This window comes from Oxyura jamaicensis, chromosome 3, assembly GCF_011077185.1.
Source record: "Oxyura jamaicensis isolate SHBP4307 breed ruddy duck chromosome 3, BPBGC_Ojam_1.0, whole genome shotgun sequence".
NCBI classification, from domain to species: Eukaryota; Metazoa; Chordata; class Aves; order Anseriformes; family Anatidae; genus Oxyura; species Oxyura jamaicensis.
Window position 1 is genome coordinate 61,962,879 of NC_048895.1, and position 22,221 is coordinate 61,985,099.

Genomic DNA, 22,221 nt, shown 5'->3' on the forward strand with positions numbered 1-22,221 from the left:
AAAAAAAAAAGAAAAAAAAAAGAAAAAAAAAAGAAAAAAAAAAGAAACCAGTAGAATATGCTTAGAAACACACCCAATTCATTATAGCTGCTAATGGACATTCAGACCATGATCCAGAATATAGATAGCCTAAGTAAATATCTTGGCAAGTTTTCTGTGTCACAAGCACCAAATAAACACAAGTCCTCTCCCAGTTCTACTTCCCTCTTTTTCCCTGTGACACACTGTTTACTAATGCAGCAACACTTAAAGTATCAATATTCATATTTTTCTCTCAGTTGGTTTCAAATATAAACCAAATGTTCAAATTATAGGTCACACTATGTATGGCAGTCCTCAGCATAGCAGCGGATGTACTTACTTACTATCCTGTTACTTTACTGTCCAAGCCTGAATCTCTCTATTCATCTTGTCATAGTTTCCTAGTTTATTTTTGTGTCATTTGTGTCTTTTGCTACAGAATTTAGTTGTATAGTCCTGTGTAGAAAAAGCACAAGGAAACCCTCAATTTTGCAATTCTTTTCCTAATATTACCCTTATATATGCTTGTTTGCACATGTATGTATATTTCTATTCATGGATACTGAAGTAAATCAAATAACAAAGAAATCATTCAAAAAAAACTCTAAACCCTCTGTCCAAATATAATTTAGACAACACAGAATTACAAAATAATGAGCCTAGCATTTACAGAATATTGCTGTCCATTTGTCCCAAATGCTTCTCAAAGTGCTTCTGAAAAGGTCAAGCATGCTTCTACTCCCAGTTATTCAGTTCTCTATCTAGTTCCAGCAACGCCACTTTCCAAAGTATAATATGTGCCGCTCATACAGTAAAGTCCAAACTTATATTCTAAAAACTGGTGGAATACATTTCAGAAGAAAAGGCAAGTAGGACTGCAGTGATTTCTACATGGAGGCAGAACAGAATTCCTTAGAATCCTTGCTCCCTTCCCATGGAAGGAGGAGATGAAAAGCAGAGTTGAAAGAGTGGGACACTATCAGTGCCTACAGATATGAAAACTGATGAACTGTGGTCTCTTTATAGAGAAAGCAACTATATAGCTTATTCAGTGATTCTTGCTGCTCTACCAGATCTTATGAGGCTCTGAGGAGTGTCAACTACTTTGTTTTTATTTAAAAATATATGCCTAGAAAGGATTTCCTGGACACTGAACTATTCCCCCACAATCTCAGACAATTAAGATATACTTATTAAATCCAACAGTTACCACCAGAGCATTAACACTGTGTCCACCCACCCAGAGTTCATTGACATCTACACGTCATATAAAATATTCCTGCACCACTAAAATGAACATGTAAAGTGTCTAGTCAGAAAATCAAAACCCAGCTCCTGGCATAAACATCTAAGCAATACCAAGGATATTGTCAATGTCCTAGTTCCCCACAACAGCAGGGTATTTGTTAATGAAAGCGTCCTGATGTATGTAGAAATTGGAAACAGATGGGCTGACCACCTCACCTCAGACTTCCGATTGGTTTCCCTGTGTATTTGCCAATTTTCTTTAAATATACTCTAGTATTCTTCCACATCACTAAAATCATTGAAACAAATGAGGATTTCAGATAGCATGAATACAGGGAATATATTTGGAAATCCAACCATTTCTGTTTTGCAACCTCCCTTTTCTGTACTTCTTGAAAGAGCATAGCTCATCTACAGAAGGAGCTTCTTTATAAGTGTACTGGGTCTGGCTGGGATGTTAACTTTCCCTGCAGCAGCCCATACAGTGCTGTGCTCTGCACTTGGAGCTAGAACAGCAGTGGTATCACACCGGTGTTGTGTCTGCTGCTGAGAAGTGCTGGCACAGCATCAGGACTCTCTCTGACCCTCCTAGGGGGTAGGCAAAAAAGTGAGAAAGAAACATCAGCAGGGCAGCTGACCTAAACCACCCAAAGGGATATTCCATACCATATGATGTCACACTCAGCAATAAAAGGTGGAAAAAGGAAGAAGAGGGGAGGGGTGGGCTCTCGTTGTGAAAATATCTGTCCTCATCCTGAACACCAGCTACATGCGTTGAGGCCCTGGTTCAAGGACGTGGTCAAGAATCACTCATGTGTGGGAAGTAGAGAGTAATTTCTTTCCTCTGCACTTCCACATAGCCTTTACTTGTTTTGTTTTGTTATTCCTTTCCCCCCTCCCTCTTCCCCTTTCCTTTTTTTCCCTTTAGTTGAATTGTTCCATTTATAATTAATAATATATCCTTAATAATATTTTTTCTCTTTAATTAAATTATCCTTATCTCAACCCATGAGTTGTTCTTTCCTTTACTTCTTCCCCTTCTCATCTGAGGAGGAGTGAGAGAGCAGTTGTGGTGTTCAGCTGCCTATCACAGTAAAACCACCACAATAAGAGAAGAATTATTTTCTGTCCTGTGAAACATTGCACTCACTGGACCTGAGTTAATTTTGTTGCACTTGAACCCATCACTCTTAAGGCCAAATTCACAGACCCTACACAGCCAGAAAAGATGCAGAACACATTCTCTCTGTGTATGTAAGCGCTTCACAGATGAAACAACCTAGTGTGCTTATGAACCTACCCTGCCAAACTCAGCTCTGTAGTTGCAATAACCTGAGTAGCTCAACTTCTCAATTTTAACCTCCATTTAAATTTGTCTAAGTGACTCCCAAATAAATCTACACTCATATTTTGATCTCTATCCACTTTCTGGGTAAAAAGCACTGTAAAAATAATTTCAGATGCACAGCTATGAATTGTATTCCATAATATTATTGTGAAATAGATAAGATTGTCAAAATAGCTAGGAAGTCTGGAAAATTGAAGGGTTAAGAGCAAGTTAGCAAAGATGCTGAGAACAAAACAGTCTCACTTTTCAACAAGTATTTTTATAATATAAATGAAGTACAAATTTCAAAGGTACCTTAATGAATTAGAAGCCTGGACTCCATTACACATGCAAGATTTTTATAAATCCTATGTTACACCTCAATTTTTGGGAGAAAGCAAGTAAACAAACAACACCATTTTTCCCAAGCTAACTGAAAATATTATGACTCCTTCTATAGTTAAACTGTATGAAGTAAAATATCTTTATTAATTATTCTTAACTAGTATACACCATTTTTACATGGCTGTACTGCACAATAAAGTAAATATATATATGCAGCTGCCCCCAAAGGTCAAGCATTATATAAGTGAAAAAATTGTAATTATTTTCCTGATTTTTTCATTAAATTAAGATTTGCTGAAAGCATTTCATGTACTATCATAATTACTAGTAATAACATAAAAACTAATGCATTCCTGCAATTTACAGTCCATTACTTGTAGGTTTGTCATTTGTTATTTCTATCCTACAAAAAGAAGTCAAGCATTTTTGTACTTAAAGCAAGAATTTATCAACACAAACATAGCAATTACTGAATCTCACATAAGGCAAAAAATAAAGAACAGAATTTCTTTTAAGTGAAGTCTCAAAGATATCTGGTGACCTTCAGCCATTCGCAATGGCTACTATCCATCACGTTAGCTGGAAGGGAGATGTCATATTTTACTGACTACTTTAATAAAGCCTACGGTGTTGTTTGTACAAAAGATTCAGACAAGAAAATAAAAACTCCTAGTATTCCTCAAAACCCAAAAAGCCTCTCATTTCTTAAGGAAAATTCCAAAAGCCAAGCAAAGTACAACATACTACATTTTGCAGAACAAAGCTGTTGCTCTGTTCGTGTAAGATGGTGAGCAACCATGCCTTCCTAACTCTATGTATGCTCCTTACATCACTTAGAGTTAATCAGATAGTATCAGTAGCACAGGGTCATATCCCACCTCTCTGACATACCCATACTCTGACATGCTCTTTCACATTTCAGCCAGTGCAACTGAATGGGTTTAAGAGAAGGGATCAGCATTAGTCCTGTGAAAGGCCCCACCAAGCTTTCTTGGAACAATAAGCGAGAGAACATGGGGGAGAGGGGAAAGGAGGAATGAACAGGCATGAGACTTGTCTCACTTAAAAACCATGCAAAACCAAAACAACATCCCCACACCCACCCATCAAAACAAACCCACACAACATGATGCAGTATTCTCAGACCACTGGTGAAATGGCATACAAAGAAGCATTTTAAATTCATTAGAACAATCTGTACTTTTTCTCAGTGGAGTCACCAACCCTGCCACAGCTAGTTTTGAGTATACAATTAAAAAAAAAAAAAAAAAAAAAGTTTTAGGAACTGCACAGGTTTTTTTTGTTTGTATGTTTTTAAATTTATTATAGCAAGCTGGCACACAACAGGAAAAAAAAAAAAAAGGTAAAAGTAAAGTTAGAGTTTAGTAAACCTGGCTGAAGCAACCATACAAGTAAAGATCACTAGAGTGCTAATTCAGTCCTAATACTCAAGGGCTACTTATATTTAATCATAGAATATCTGCGTTGGAAGGGACACACAAGGATCATCGACTCCAACTCCTAGGTCCCCAAAGGACCACTCAAAAAATAATAATAATATCATGTGTCTGAGAGCATTGTCCAAACACTTCTTGAACTCCTTCAGGCTCGGTGCCATGACCACTGCCCTGTTCCAATGCCTGACTAACTTCTCGATGAAGAACCTTTTCCTGATATCCAGCCTGAACCTCCCATGTTGCAGATTCAAGCCATTCCCTTGGGTCCTATCACATTAGGAGATCAGAACCAACAAGAGGGACAAACTCCTTGTTGTATAGGCACACCAAACTCTGAAACTTTAAAAGACATTTTAAAAATAACTTGATAATGCACAGGAACTTAAACTTCTCTAAAAGAGTTCAGCTCTGTTGATTGAAACAGAAATGCACATTAAATACTTTTGCAGATACAAGGCCAAGGACACAGATGTAGGATTTTTTTGTTGTTGTCATTATTATTAGTTTTGGCAATACAAATAATAACTCCAAAGCCAAAATGCAAATAACTCTTCCAAGATTCAAAGGCTTTTCCAGGTGTGAATCAGTAAAGAGGCTTCCAAGTACTTCATTGTCACAAATACAAAGTACTTAAAAGAATTTTCACCATCAGATATCATTTGGGTGATAGTTTATTTTCAATGGCAAGAACTAGAAATCGAGTATTATACTCTTCATTAAGCCTTACTGAAGTTCTGAGTTCTGGACTAAGATAAGACTATGATCTCTTAAAACTTTATGTATGCATGCCTGCTGATGGCTCCATTCAATACCTTTGACTTCACTCTTTCTATCAAGCTATGCTTTATTCAAGCCTTTCTAGTGATTACTACTGCTCTCTTTAAGTAAAGGTAAATGAGAAAGAAGGGAGATAAGGATAGGCAGCTTCCAAGTGAAGCTGATAAAATACTAATAGTACACCAAAACAGAAAACCAATCTCATTTAAGAGATCACAGAGGAATGGGGAGCTGGAAACTGGAATCAGAGAAAGGGCCTCCCCTTTTTTCTAAACAGCTGGAAAACAGAGTATGCTTCCACTGTCTGTGGCTTGCCTATATTTGTCTGCAACTTGAATGAGACCAGAGAAGACTAAGAGTTAAAAAACAAACAAACAAACAAACAGATTACTTTGTTATCTAGTTAATCGAATGCCAAAATGGTCAAGTTTAATAACACGATGAATAGCTTCGGTACCAGATAATTGTTCTTTATTTATTGTTGCATAATGAAAATAAAATGATTTACCTTCAGCCCTCTTATCCACTTTCTTACATACCTGGAATTTATATAGCATTTCTGTAAGCATCAGATAAACTCATTCTGTATGGCTACAGCTGCCAAGCACAGTTTCAGTAACAAAAGGCAATTTATTTAAAGACCATTTTAGCCAAACTCCTCCTTTTACTCTCCAGACTGTCCCTCAAAATAATCCACTGCCTGAGCATGTATCACTAACACAGCTGAAATATTGTTGCAGTGAATAAAACCATATTATTTATATAATAAGCAATATTATTCTAAACATAAACTTTTATTTATGAGTACATGGAACATTCTTTTAATTGACTTTACAGAGCCAAACCAGAATCTATGTTTAAAAAAAAAAAAAAAGCTATATTTAATATAATTTTAAATGTGACTTCATAAAAACATACGAAAATTGTTTTTAATTTGGTACACTATGTTAAAATGAACAGGTCTGTCAGCATTACCCATAAAAACTACAAGAGAAGCCAAGAGTGTCTTCATAATGTAAAAGCAACGCAAAGCAAAGAGGAAAATATTCCAGAGATATTGTGCAAGAAAGAAAACCCTTATAAAAACAAACAGAAGTCATCTACCTGTTGGAGGTCCAATGTAATGGTCACGTAATGATATTCAATTCCATTCTGGATACTAGGGCTTTGCCACCAAGTGTTCTTGCCATCAATTGCATTTGTTATCGGATGTCGTTCTGTTAGAGCAACAGAAATATGTAAATGTATTTAAGAGTAATTCAGAAATATAAATGGTTTTAGATCTAAATTCTAGATTCAAATACAACTATAGAACTAACAAGGTAGCACATTAAAACAAAAAGCAGGATTTTTTTTTTTCCTTTTGCTCTTGGAGCAGTCTTAGGCTTATCATTACTAGAATATTCATCTAATATTAGCCCCTGAAATTTGGTTAGCCTTGCAAAGAGGTTACTCAGAGTACCTAAATATATACAACTAGAGGCTCACTTGAGTCTACAGAAAATGTAGCCATCTAAATCAGATGGTGTGAACACTTCCTGTAATCTTTCAGAGTTTTAAGTACTGCAAAGTCATTAAATGTTGCAATAGAAACAACAACTCAGAATCCTGTGGTCTAGTGTGCAGGGAAAGCAGAGATCACAGTAATTCTGGTACTTGCATTCCTAAGCACATGGCAATAATTCAGGAAATAATTCAGAAATTGTTACAGAGAAGATGATTCATGAATTATTACAGAATATATTTCTCAACAGGAAAATTGTCTGACTCACAAACACATGTAAAAAGATGGCTCACTTTTAATATATAAACCATTCATATCTAAATCCAAGATGCATTACTTTTCATGCCCACATTTACTCTGTTGCAGTGTCACAAATAAATCCAAAATAATTGGGATAAAAAAAATTACAGAATAAAATTATTGTTAGATTTCAAGATCTTCTAATCTAATGAAATTTACTTACACAGTATTTTAATGTTACTTAGACTGAGAAAAATAGAGCTCAACTTTCTAAGTTACTTTTTATGGCCAATTCATGACTGTCTCCTGTATGAACTGGAGAATACCAAAATCTCAATTTTAAAAGATATGAGGTTCTATCTGATGCATTTTGAAGTCCCTAATTACCTAGAGTAAGTCTGTATATTATTGTGAAAATAACCCAAAGGTAATTCAAATACAGTAGGTGTCTTCTATGTGCGTTCTGTCAGCAAGAACATAACGAGGTCAGAGAAATCTTGCCCCTCTCATTAGGGATAGCTTTCTAAACTCGCAGGCTTTCTGAATATAAAACTAGAATATGTTTCATTACTAGCGCATCCTAGTATTCCTAAGAATTAATTCATGAACTGATTTATTTCCTTGTTATTCTAATTATTATTTAAATAAACCAGTAAGATAGACAGTCTTTGTGTCTCTGTTTTCTTGCTATATCAACCACCTGTGGAGGACAGGAGCACTAGCTCATTAAGGAAAGCCAGAATGTCTGAACATATTTAAAGATACAATTAAAGGACTTTGTGGGAGTAAGAGAAGGCATAAGCCTGCAAAAACTGAAAATGTGAAAAAATTAATTTAAAAATCAAATTATTCAGTGGCATTACTGAGCATCAGCATCTGCCCGTTAGGATACATGCTACAAGTGACATTGTTAGCAGCATTATCTATTGAAGAGAAAAAAGAAAAAAACAAAACAAAACACCCAAGCCTTACATGTTGTCAATTCTATGATCTCTGATCATCGTCACAAACTTTGGCTTTAAATGAGTGCTAGCAAAAAATCATTTGTAAATCAAACCCAGAGCTCCTCAGTGATTGTGTCAGAAACTGTCTAATTGGAAATTTTGATGCAAGTCTCTTCAGGTGAAATTGATATAAAGATAAATCATGAGAAGGACAGTTGGGAGATGAATCAACAGTTAACTGTAATCACCATTATGAAAGTTTAATCATAATTCATTTGAAAACTAATTAATTGTTGACATTTTTTACCTTTTTAAAAAGGAAGGGAAAATTATACAGTATTTGCAAAATGGACTGGATTGCAAATGCAGTTCAAGGACCAGTCTCTTTAATGGATGACAAGGATTGGGAGGAACTTACAGACTGAACCCATCAAACTCTCTTCTTAATTTGGGCTCACATGTGATTAACCAGGGAATCTGTGTTCATTTCCTACTACAGTAATTAAGGGGAGGCACTCCAGAGTCACACATTCTAGGGGGATCATTTAAAGTCTGGTTACATTACATGGTTCTCCCATTAATGAGCTAACTTTGTTTAAATAAAGCACTTCTTTCTACCAAATGAACATTTAAAAACTTTAAAAAGAGATAAGGTTGGCAACAAAAGGCCAGTCATTCTGAAGCCAAGCAGTCTCTCAAATTTAGAAGAGGGTAGGAGCGAGGGAAAACATGTATAAAAATCATTCATATGAAGTGTTTATATATATAAATGGTGACAATGAAGAGGGCTGTGTAAGCATACATGCATCTATCTACTATTATAGGTGGAACATGGAGAAAAAGCAATACAGCTCTGTTTTATTTATTTATTTATTTATTGGAGTTAAAGTTGATAAAAACACAGTAATTGTATGACGTACATGCATGTCTAAATGCTCGTCTGTAAAGAAAGGACAGGATATATCACACAGTGTTTCTGACAGTCTAAATGCAGACAAAAAAAATTTAATCTTCTGAATGAGACCCACTAGTATAATGTAAAATCATTTGAATGCTTACATTGCTACAATACAAATGCATGATCTTTTCTGAGAAGACAGCATTTACTGCAGTTAAAGTAGCCATCAAAACTTGAAAAATGACCCTGGGGGGAAGAAAGTAGGTTGCAACTGTGTTCAGACAATTGAAGTAATCTATAATGGGGCAATTATAATTAGCTTTGTAAATACAAGATAGGGAGCAAGTGGATAGGTAGTCATTTAGTGAGAAAGCATCTGGGGATTACAATGGCCAACTAGCTAAGTATCTCTCAGTGGTATCACACAATTTTAAAGGGGAAATATCTAAATTAGATGTGTAAACAGCAATGTAATCTGCTTATTCTAAAGGAAACCTGAATCTCTCTCTGCAGTACTGGTAAGAGCTCAGGGGAATTTTAATATAGATGAAAACCTCTAGAGAGAACTGAGAACTGCAGTTTAAATAGAGTTCTAGATAATACAACCTATAAGGAGAAAGACAGAAAAGGAATAGAATAGAGTAAAAACTAGACAGAGCAATAATAGCAACCCTCAAGAAAGTAAAAAGACTTTTGCAAAGAAAATGGAAGTAATCCATTCCTTGTGTTGGCTGAGGTTAGGAAAAACATAACATTCTTGAATTTCTGCAGGGAAGATGCAGATTAGCTGTTAGGAAAAGACTGTGTAATTGGTAAGATAATTCTAGGAAGGGTGGCCCAGGAAGGAAGTTTTTAAGGAGAGGCTTCTTTCTGGAAAGCTATACCACAGGTTGCTCATGCTGTGTAGAGTTAGCAAGTTAGCAGATAAATTATTATTATTATTATTTTTTCCATGGCTTTAACCACATGCTTAAGAATGTTTTGTCATAAAGTATAAATATGTCTAATCTATGTTTTAGAGGTAAACAATTGGGAAAAAAAAAAAGAGAGAGAGATTGTCTTCAGGAAACTTCATGCTTCTATATGCTTCTTCTAACATTGCATCTATTCCATTAAAAGCTGTATCAAGAGTCTCTACATCCTCTATCATCTGCAGTGTCAATATACCCAGAAAAATATGACCAGGTTAATTCTATTAATTAGAATTAGTCTTCCATTGCAAGCTCATATGAGATTAAACTTGTACAATCAAGACAGAAGTTCTCTTATTTCTAATCTTCCAAATGATTCATAACTGGTAAGAAACACACATCTCTGAACCTGATGATATTAAGTTTATATGTGAAAACTAATTTTGCTTGCTGGCAGTCTTAAGAAAAACAACGTCTGTGCAGATCAATTTTAATATTAAAACTTAAGCAATTAAACCAAGCAGTTTCATTGTCTAATCTCCTTTTTGCTGGCTCAGTCAAATTGAATTAACTTCAAACTAATTAAATATATATATATATATATATATATATATATATCCCAAAACACAATACAATGGGTTAGTGTCCTGGTTTCGGCTAGGGTAGAGTTAATTTTCCTCCTAGTAGCTGGTATGGTGCTGTGTTTTGGATTTAGGATGAAAATAATGTTGATAATATGTTTTAATTGTTGATGATGTTTTAATTGTTGCAGAGCAGTTCTTACACTAAGCCAAGGACTTTTCAACTTCTCACACTGTCCTGCCAGTGGGCAGGCTGGAGGTGCACAAGGAGCTGGGAGAGGTCAGAACCAGGACAGCTGACCCAAACTGGCCATAGGGATATTCCATATCATATGGAGCCATGCTGAGCAATTTATATGGGGTGGCTGGCCAGGGTGGGGGATACTGGCTGCTTGGAGATAGGCTGGGCATCGCTCAGCAGGTGGTGAGCGATTGCACTGTGTATCACTTGTTTTATACACGTTATTATTAGCAGTACTATTATCATTATTATTTTCCTTTCTTTTCTGTCCTAACAAACTCTCTTTATCTCAACCCACAAGCTTTTACTTTTTTCCAATTCTCTCCCCCATCCCACTGGGGAGGGGGATGGGGAGCAAATGTGCGGTGCTCAGCAGCTGGCCAGATTAAACCACAACAGTTAGTTAGCTCTAAACTGAAATTTCAGACGTTTCTTAGGCTGGCTGAAATGTTCAAATTCTATATGTAAGTACACAGATAAGAGTAATCTATTTTTCATTCATGGTCAGCATATATGAGGAGAAGCCAACAACAGCTGTAGACAGTTTTCCTAAATCTGAACTTCAGTTCTCCACTTACACTCTCTCAATTACAGCTTCAGTTAGCTAAGTATATGTAACAGATATAGATTTTGAAATACTAAAGGAAGAGATGGGTAACCCAATTTAAAAAGAAAGAGGTAGACATTTCATAGTAATCAGTCCACTGACATACATCTTTGTCTGCTGAGTATCTACAACCACTAGGAAAAAAATCATTTTAAAGGAACAAAATGAAAATGGTGCACGTACGATGTGGAACCCTGCTCCTTTGATCACAAATACGGCACTGAGGGTTCCTTGCAGGCTGTCCAGGAACATGTTCAACAAGCTTGCAGTACATTTCCCGACCCTTTTCTCCACAGGTAGCATTGGTTGTGATGAGAGCATTAGTGGCGAGGTTCAGCACTGCAGGAAACAATCCTGGAAACAGAATAAAATGATAAACAAAAGCAACAGAGTAATACAACCACAAATGAACGTATGATGCCTTAGATGCCATCTGTTACGGCATCTAAGCAAAAGGCTTTATTTTCAACAACCATGGAAGTAATGGAGCACAGAAAAGCACCACTAACTTTGGCTTTGAATCCAGAATTTAGAATAAAGCCATTATACTGGTGATTTCCTCCTCATTCCCCTCTAAAATTCAAATTGGTACCCTCTGGTTATATCTTGAGAAGCAGAATGCCAGAGGAGAAAATACTGTATGAAAACATAAAAAGGATCATCATTTTTTTTTTTTTTTTTCATAATCAAACCATTATTTTGACTGCCTACCCAATTGGGCTTTGAATCATTGCATGCAAATACCCATGAAAACTCTCTATTACTCTTCCTTTCTGCTTACATCTCCATGGAGAAGCTTTTCCTTCACAGACTGCATCATTTGTGTTACGCTATCTTACTGTTCTGCTTAGGACCTCACAGTCACCCTTGCCATTAGAGGAACTCTAATTCATGCAGCAACCTGAACATCTGCCATGCATGGTTTGCTTCCTCTTCCCCTTTCCTCAAGAAGAGGATAATGTATACAACGCTGTATCTTCTATGATAGTGCTGTTGTTATTTTTCTCAGGTGCTCTTGCTGTGTGATATATTATAATTCTCATTCACCATGGCACTTAAACATGTCTGACTGCTCGGCTGAACTGAGTTTCATGTAGCAGTAAGCTATAAAAATTATAACTCATATGAAGAACCATCGTTAAGGTGGCTTACTCTGCCTCCCAATAAATACTGATCAAAATCTTTGAACCATGCTAAAATCGATCCATGGAGACAAACTGATATGATGGTTGAATGTATATGTTCACATGAAAATCAATGTTTTGTATCCTTAAAAGCATAATTTGTCATGGCTGGAGGGTAAACCAAAACAACAACAACAAAATTATAAGGTATGGATTGGGATCGTCTTCAGAATTATATGGTGGCAATTTTCACTGGCCCCAAATGCACTCTTCTGTAATTCATTCAGTTTATAACCCTATTGTATTATTATTATAGCTTTAAAGGAAGGCTTTAATCAAAACTGAATTTGCAATTATTGTACATTGATAAAGATCCCTTTAAAAAGACTTTCTTTTTCCTCCATAGAGGACACTATTCAAGTGATTCCTTTCAGTTCTTTAACTCCAGTCTCCTGTCTGCAATTAACCTGTGTGCCATTTAATTACCAAGCCTGGGTGGTCATGGTACAGCTGTCCTCTGACACTGTGAGTTAGTGACTCTCACGCTCGCTTTAGAACCATATTAAACACACCACTTGTTCAAGACAACCAATTAGTTACTAACCTGTGTAATTTGTATAGTCAATCAATAGTTGAGATTTTATTGATTTTGTAGCTTTCTTCTGTATGGATTACAGCCCATTTTCATCACATTTGAGAATTTATATGATTGTTCTTGCATTTTTATTCAATGCAATCAGTGATATTTGCTGTATTCTACAATGGGGGCACATGGTAAAAAACAGTATAAGCATTAGCAGAGTAGATAAATTGTTAATAGCTGTGGAACCTCCTATGTTGACTTACAGCTGCATTATTCTCTTTTTAGACTGTGTAAAGTTAATAGTGTAAGACGCTAATCATTTAGTCTTAACACAGAATCTGGCATTTTGTTTGGAGCTGAGTAGCTTATTTCCTCAAAAGGAGCCTGCTAAAAGGACTCAATGATAATACATGAAATGAATTGCAGTACATAAAATCAGGAAAAATATTAATTCAAAAAATAGTGTAACAGCTGAAAAAGAACATGCAAAAAGCCTCCAGATTCACAAGTTATAAAAATATACACATTGTGTGTCTATACAAAAATGATATCAATATTCTAATTTTTAACTCAAATTTTAAATTAAGAAACATAGGTAAATATGGAGTACTTAAGAAGTTCATCGGTTAGAATAAAAAAATCGCTCTCAGGTAGCCTCTTTTATGTGCAGTGTAACTTAGGGCAAAAGTACCATACATCCTTGTCCATAATCAGTGCAAACACAGGCACCTAAACGAGCGTTAGATGTTTCACTGAAGAGACCATGTTGAGTGTGTAGCGTTCCACTTCCTGCAGGCTCACAGGAATGGATCTGGCAGGCAGGGAGCAGGAGATGCACAAAGTCCTCCCACCCCTCAGCCAGCACTTACTGTTTAGTATCGATGAACTCCCTGGCACCATAATTTTAACAAGTTAAAAATTACAATTAACAACTACCTATTTGAACTTTTTTCAAATAGTCTGTGCTTCCAAGAAGCATTAAGAGCATTCATGTTCAGGCCTACAGCTTTCCTTGAGGGAGCTGAAAGGAAATTTTCTGCGTCAGGTTGACGTTTTGGAATGGGAGAAATAATTCATTTTCCCTTGAGTGGTAGGGGGATTTCACATTCTCTTCCCTTTCAACTTGCATTTCATACCATGAGATGCCATACATCAAATCTCAGATCACATTTATGTAATTATTAGCTGTTGTAAAATGGTCACAATTACCTAAAGGGGCATTCCTCTGAAACACACTGTTTATTTTTTGAATTGCAAATTATAGATTTGGCAATTTCCAATGAACATCACACACAGTAGGATTTATTTATTGATTCTTCAGAGAAAATCCCAATCTGCTCTAATGACTGATCTAGTTATACTGCAACCTATCTGGTACAGGAATGTAAGACCCTTGTGACTTCCTTGCTACACAGCTCTGGATGAAGTCATGACTGTCAGTCACATGAGCCTACTCAGAAAAGGCAGAAGCAAAACTAGAATTGGGACAACAAGAGAAATTCTACTCTGCCCATTAGCGAAGGACTGTGTCACCTATAAATTGCTTCATGTATAATTTTCCTTCTGTGCCAGTCCGTAAATTTTCTTAGATGTTTAGAGGAACGAACGCTATAGCTGTGGCTGAAGCAAATGCTTTCTGCCAGTCAGAGAAGTGATGCTAAATTCTGCACTAATTCTGGGACAGTGCTTTGCATAGCCCAAAATAGGGCTCTGCTTTTAAATAACATCTGACGGGCAAGGCTGATGGAATGGAGGAAGCAAGGCTTTTCATATTGCTTTCTAGTAATAGAACACTTTTTCTCAAAACATTCATGAGATTCTAGCAACACAGAAGATGAAAGCATTTGTTGTCCTGAATCCTTTAATTAGGCCATTTGAATTTGAAATAAAAAATGTGAATGTTCATGATGCTAATATACACTGTATACACTGTATAACTTTTTAAAAATTCACATCTATCCAACCATAACCACAGTAAGTGAAAGTAGTCAAGAGAGCTCATGACAACCCATTTTAATTTTTATACAGTTTTGCCGTATTTTTTGTGATGACAATCATACAGAAGAAATATTTTTAAAGTGGTGTACTAGTTTTGTGCATCTTAGAAGTCAATTGTTCACTAAATTATAAATTTTATTTAATTGTCAATATTACCTTGAATTCTACAGCCATCCTGCCATGAAATACTTGCAAAAGATTTACTATAATTACAAAAAGGTCTTCTTCCGTTATTGCCAAAAACATTTAGTAATCACTTGCTCCAGTGCAAAGACTGGGTAAAATACATCTGAGTCAGAGGCACATTATTTTGTGTAGCTCAAGTGCAAGCAGAGAAATTCCACTCCATTCACATTCATTTCTACCTTTAAATAACAAAATTCTAGCAATTGCAAGAAAAGAGAAAAGATTGGCTTGTAATTAGACTGTGGCTTTAACAGCTTGTGCTCAATTTCTGGTTTTCAACAGATCTCTGTTTCATGAAGAGAAGCACACTGTCTCAGGTTCCAACCTATGAAATACGTATGGCCATCTTTCTATCTTTCTGCTTTACACCTAGGTCTATAAGCCTGCAACATATTCCATTGACCTTCTACAGATAGAAGCCTGATAGACAGCTTGTTTAGTGTTGACAGATGATTAATCTATAAAAGGAAAATAACACAAAAAATAAACAAATTCTTTAAAATGGTGTACCATGCAAGGGTAATCAAAAAAGTTTGCAACCAAAAAGAAACCTGCTCAATTCTTACAGAATTACTGGTAATAAGTCTAGCACACGATTTCAACAGCAACACTTTTAGGAAAAAATAAATTTTAAAAAAGGTAAACTGAACAGCAGTAAATCAGCAGTAATAGGTAGGTGATTTTCACCTATAAACTCCAATGAAATCAACTTTTGCCTTGCCACTGTGCTACTTAAATAGGGCTTGGTACCAAAGCACTAACTAATAATGTCAATTTTTTAAAAGCTTCTTGGATCAAAGCAGATTTTAATATCTGTTTTAATGACAAAAATAGTGGATGCCTGGATCAGTATGATACATTGAGTCCAGTGGTAATTTATTTATTTTTAACAGAAACCTCATAATTCATCCTTTATCAATACCAGAGCTCTTTGTAGAAATTAGCAAGCATAAACATATGAGTGATGCACCAAATTCAACATATTTAGATTAAATTAATTTTGACAAGATTCTGCAAAGGAATTAAAGGAACTAAGCTATCATGACATATGAGGACAACTCAAGAGATAACTATGTAAACAAACAAACAAACAAACAAGAAAATGGGAAATAACACTGGAAAACCACAGTGATCTTTGCTGAATCCTGTTCTGTTCAACAGTTAAATAAGTAATTTTAAAGATTAAAAAATAATTTTAATTAAAAAGTAATTTTTAAAAAGTAATTTTAAAAAGTTAAAAAAATATTTTTAAAAATTTGATAATAAGTAAGCTGACAGTTTATTTATGATAGAAGTTTTCACAATAATCAAACTGAGGACAAACTACAAAGAGTTGCAGAAAAATTTCACAGTATGGTCTGTCTAGGCAATAAAATGGGAGATGAAAGTGAGGAATGAAAATTAATACATGGCGGTAAAATATGATAGGCTCTGCACCAGCTATTACCACCCCTGAAAGAGTTATTATGGATATTTCAATGAAAATATTAGCAGAAGGAATAGAAAAAAAATCATTACATTATTGCATGAATCCATCCATAATGACAACTCAGTAACTGTACAAAATTTCTCAAGTGTCATCTCCAAAAGGACATGGCAGAACTAAAAGGTAAAGAAAAGTGTGACAAGATCACACTTTCCTTTAATGGGAGATGTATTTTATACATCTCCCTTAATGGGAGATGTATAAAATTATATAGCTGCATATAAAATCATAAATGGGTTTAGCATGGAGTTGAACAAGATAAGTTTAGTTAGTTGTACCATCTTTTCTTTCATGTTTTTTCCTAAGCAAGTTTTCCTAAACCTTTCCAGCTTCAAGACTGAACAGAGTCAATGTTGCTGTTCCAATATGTACCTGTAGCTGTTTTCTTATTAAGGGTTGTAGAACATACAGCCTCACATCAAGGTCCACTCAAATTGGAATATAAACTGTAACCTTGGTTTTGCTAATGAAACCGTAATATTTTTGCCAATATTCATTTTTACACCAACCATAATCTTCTATACTATTTCCCATTATTACCTTACATTCATAGAGGTCTCATTAATAGCTACTTATCCTACCAATTCTCAGAACATTCTCTGAGACTGTTGATTTCCTTGAAGTTTTCTGCAGAACAGTATTACCTGATTAATTGTCTTACATTTTCCTGATCCCACAACATACAAGAAAACAACAGCCCAGCTTCATATTTTCTTTTATGTACTTTTCACATTCCTCACCAATGTCCAGGCTCATAAAAGTGGAATAAAAACAACCACTCTGATGCCTGGCACCCTGCCCTATTTTGTCATGCCTTATTACCTACTGCTTTGCCAAACTGTCAGATTTTCCACACACTTTATTGCAGTAGTTGAGATCAGCAGAAGCACACAAGATACACAAGTAGCAGGTACAAGACATTTTCATAAAGCCTGTCAACTTTTGAATTCAATCTCACTCTCACCCTCACTCTCCTCCCAGATAGATTGACCCCAATTTGATTGACCTTCAGAGCACACTGAACGACCTAGTTGATTTCCCTTGCTGAGAGGGGATGGAAGGATTCTAGTGGGAAATCAAATATATTAACTATATCTCCAGCTGCCGAACAGTGATTACAGGTTCATTATGAAGTGGGGATAGTCACTGGAATAACCTACTTTTAAAATGTGTCAAGAAGCAGCTACTGCAAAGGTACTGAAACTAGATGTAAATGTAAACAAAATAATTGCTTTGTACATAAGTTTTCCTACCATTTACCAGTTATGACATAATTTTATTTTCTTCCCTTCACATAACCCACAGAGAATTGAAAATCCCATTTCAATCTCCTCAGCATCCTGTGTCTACAGAACATCTGGTGGGATACATCTTACTAGAAGGACACTGTGGCAATAGAATGAAAGCAAGAATCACCAGGGAAGAATCAAGACCAAGTTTATAACCTCTCTTAGGCTTATGCTACTGCATAGAGGAAGTGACAGCCACCGTGACTGAGAAACAAAGAACCATCAATTAATAACAGTAGATAGCAGATAACAAGAAAAGAAAATTAGAAGAAGAAAGACCATTATAATTAGACGCTGAAAGAAGGGTCTATAACCTTTCTTCCTGACAGATAATGGTTGATGTGAAATGTTGCATTCAGTGTTATTTAATATCTAGATTGTGGTTACTCAGTGATAGGATCAGTGCTCCACTTTACTGAGAGAAAAATTAATATAAATAATAGCAGTGTGTGGACACATAAGCAAAATGCTAATTTGAAAAAAAAATAAAAATTAAAAAACAACAACAAAAAAAACAACAGTATTGTTTCTTAATAGTATTTAAAAAAATCCAAGATAGAAGACAAACATGGTTTTGGGATTCCTTTAAAGCATTAGAACTGAAGGTTTTTTTTTTTTTTTTTTTTTTTTTTTTTTTTTTCTTCAAAAAAAGCTCTTTTAAGACCTGCATACTCCTCTCTTCTAAACAGACCAATATTTGGCAGTGTGTATTTCCTCCGGTCTTCTCAAAATATCCCTAGTCTCTTCAAAGAAGCAAATAAAACAGCTTGCCTAAGTATGTCTAACTTTTCAAGCCAATCTTCCTAGTCTGTACTTTGAAATGTTCATGCAATCTAGCAGCGCTGTTTGCCACTGAATTTGTACTAAAAAGACAAAAGAGAATATGTCAATTTCTGATGTTCTAAGAAGTGTCACTGGAAAAAGTGACAGTGAAGTTCTAAGAAGTGTCACTTGTCTGTTGCAGCACGAAGCTATACTAAGTGTGTGGGAACACAGTGGGGAGAAAAAACTGGGACAAAACAAAACAAAATGTTGCAGCAAAGAATAGTTTCCAGCTGTGCACCATGGGGAATAACTTAATGCACTCTATCCACAATGTAGATGAAGAGTTTTATACAACGGGAAAATAAGTCCAATTTGATGAAATAACTGTCCAGACACAACAGAGCTTACAGATTGAAGAAAAATGACACTAAGCCCATTTGTCCAGAAGAAAACAAAATCAGAAAACAACTATTTTGGTTCTCATTTATGTCTGTTGCCCTAAGCCATTGTACATTATAGTATTATTACAAAGTCATTCTCTTTTGCTTCAAAAGGAAGTGGAAATGTAGTTTGGATGTTCAGTGGTAGAAATGACTTGCTTTTACTTTCAGATAATTTTCTCTCTTCATACTCCGTAACATTACACATAACCTCCTGCATATTTAACTTCAACATAAAAGACAGTATAATACCATAACCTAAAGAAGCTTGATAACTATAGTCCTAACAGAGGCATCTGAAAAGGGTACATTGATTACATAGCAATATTACGTTGCCTTTCCACAGCTTACACAATTCAAAAATCTCTAGAGACTTTGCTGATTTTAATAGCAAAATAAAAAGGATTCAAAACAGAGTGAAAAAAACATACTATTGGCTTTCACCTATCTTATATTGTATAAGATACATAAGAAATTTTCTAGCTTTGTAATGATTTTTTTTTTTTTTCCCTATGGCTGTCACAGAAGGCTGTGTAGCAAAACAGAACTGAAAAAATACTGGTGAAGATGAAATCCTGTCTCCCTGACATCCAAGGCAGAACTCCCTCTGAATCGAAAGCACATGGGCATCCCATTTTCAAAGGTATTTACATTCCCATTCTGAGTCAAGCACTCACTGATTTTCAAATATATGTCTTTATTCTGTCAGAAATTTAAAAATGCAAAATCCTAGTTGTACAAATTCCTTATCTGTAAAAGGAGTGTATTATGCATGAAGAAGCAAGAAACAGTCTTCACAGTTAAACACTTGTATTTATCAGCCACATGACCTTCGTTAGAACTTCTGTAAAGCAGTAGTTGGGTTCTGGTCAGCCAAGCAGGACTAACAAGAAAAAGTAAAAGGACTTCTGAGATATAACATTCATCTACTACAAACAGGAATTATCCCCAGTCATGTGTCTTCTGTTCTTAGAAAGCACATCAGTTTACAACTTTCTAAAATTGCATGATATGGCTAAAAACCTCAGCCTTTTTAAGGATAAGCTATCCCAGCACTCTCAGCCTCTATTCATAGAACAAATGGTTCAAGTCCTTATTTTCATTCACTGTTTTTCATAGAATCATAGATTCGTTTAAGTTTAAAAAGACCTAAAAATGTAAAAGATTATCAATTCCAACCGTCCAACAATTAACCTAGCAAAAATGTTGTTTTGCTCCCAAATATCCATGTACAGCCCAGAACTAGATACAGCACTCCAGGTGTGGACACAGCTCTTCAGGTATACTATCGCTGATAGTATGCAGCTGATGAGCAGATGGGGAAGGACCATCCCCCTCAACCTTCTGGTGATGCTCCAACTAACACAACCCAGAACACCATTAGTCTTTGCCAACAGAGCACATTGTGGGCTCATGGACAACTTGTTGTCTACCAGAACCCCCACGTCCTTCTTTGCAAAGCTGCTTTGCAGCCATTCGGCCCCAGCCTCTACTGGTGCCGAATAGGTGTTCCTCACCAAGCATATTGGTGAGGCATATTTGCAATTCCCTTTGTTGAACTTCATGAGGTTCTTGTTAGCCCCTTCCTCCAGCCTGTCCAGGTTCCTCAGAATGGCAGAAAAAACATCTGGTGTATCAACCACTCTGTCCAATTGCCTGCAAACTTGCTAAGGGTGCACACTGACCCATCATCCAGGTCATTAACAAGAAGAGTAAACAGCACTGGACTCAGTATTGACCCCTGGGGTACATTGTCAGTGACTAGCCCTCCATAGGGACTTTGTGACATTGATCACAACCATCTGCGTTTGGACATTCAGTTTTCAATCCACCTTGCTGTCCACTTTTCTAACCTGTATTTCATTAACTTTTCTATGAGGAGGTTATGGAGACAGCATCAAAAGCCTTAGTAAGGTTAAGTTAAATAACATCCACTGGTCCTCATCCACCACGCCAGTCACCTCTTTGTAGAAGGCTATCAGGTTGGTTAAACTTGATTTCTCCGCAGTAAATCCATGCTGGTCATAAAACCATTTCAACTACATGTACCATTTACATGTACCATTTACATATACCATTTCACAGGTATGTGTTACTTAAACACAGGCAAAAGACCTAATTAAAATAGCTAAGTTTGTCTCCTCAGATGATATTATATGACCTTAAACCTTTGATCCATTCAATTTCAATGAATGTAAAGCACAAAAGTAGCAAGATCTAGGTATTCACTGATTGCACTACTGAAGACTGCACATTAAATGTATTTTTACTTGTGATCCAAAAAATGGATCACAGGAAGTTCTGCATCAATATGCAAAAGAGCTTCTTCATGGTGAGGCTGACAAAGCACTGGAACAGACTGCCTTCTCTGGAGATATTCAAGGCCTGTCTGGACGCCTACCTGGGCAACCTGCTCTAGAGAACCTGCTTTGGCAGGGGGGTTGGACCCGATGATCTCTTGAGGTCCTTTCCAACCCCTACAATTCTGTGATTCTCTAATTTTACACAGACTCCCCACTTTTCATGGAATAGAAGATTTTGTCTTAATTTCATTTCCATACAGTCAGTATTCTGAGACACAAACTGGCAAAATAACTGAGAAATATTGCAAAAAATGCTTAATAGACCACAAAATTGTGTTTAACCTGTATTGTGCAGTAATACAGATTGGTATTTCCTACACATTGAGTCAAGAAACTCCGCAGTTACATAGACCATGAAAGAGTATTTCAAAAATTCTGTGTCAATTTTACTGTGTACTTTTATTCTGGTATATGGAAATAATTGTTGCACATTAAGTACACTAATTTCCCATAGACATTGTTAAAAAAGGGCTAAAAATGCTTTTATTTATAGTAATATAATAGTGTATTTATATATTTATCATTTATATAAGATGTACACATATACAAACATACTAGACAGAGTATCTGTAGTCACAGTAGTACCACACTGTCTAAAATTCTTCCCCTGTATCATGAAAAGAATAGTGTATCTGCATGATTTCAGTATATTTTAACATATATTTTGAGAGAAAGAATATTTCAAAGCCATAACACTCCAACGGAAGAAAAAAAAAAATAGGTCTGAGCAGATAGCTGTTAGCAAACCAGTGGCTACAGACCATGGTTTAGAATTAGTGACAAAATGTGCAGCCTGGTATGTACTTCTTGCCTGTGACTTCCAAAGACATTTGTCTTAGAATATGTCAGCTTGAACATCTCTACGCATATTTACTTCATCATTCAC

General features: G+C 35.8%; 1 protein-coding gene across 6 annotated transcripts in view; it reads right to left on the minus strand.

The window, feature by feature from the left end:
* Window positions 1–22,221, minus strand: part of LAMA2 (laminin subunit alpha 2) — a 390,777-nt gene that overhangs the window by 281,139 nt on the left and 87,417 nt on the right. For all 6 annotated transcript variants that reach the window (XM_035321576.1, XM_035321577.1, XM_035321575.1 and 3 more), the window contains exons 2-3: window positions 11,285–11,455; window positions 6,280–6,392 (exon numbers count right to left, since the gene is read on the minus strand). In XM_035321576.1, the coding sequence (XP_035177467.1) occupies window positions 6,280–6,392; window positions 11,285–11,455 (284 nt within the window). The remainder of the gene's footprint in view (window positions 1–6,279; window positions 6,393–11,284; window positions 11,456–22,221) is intronic.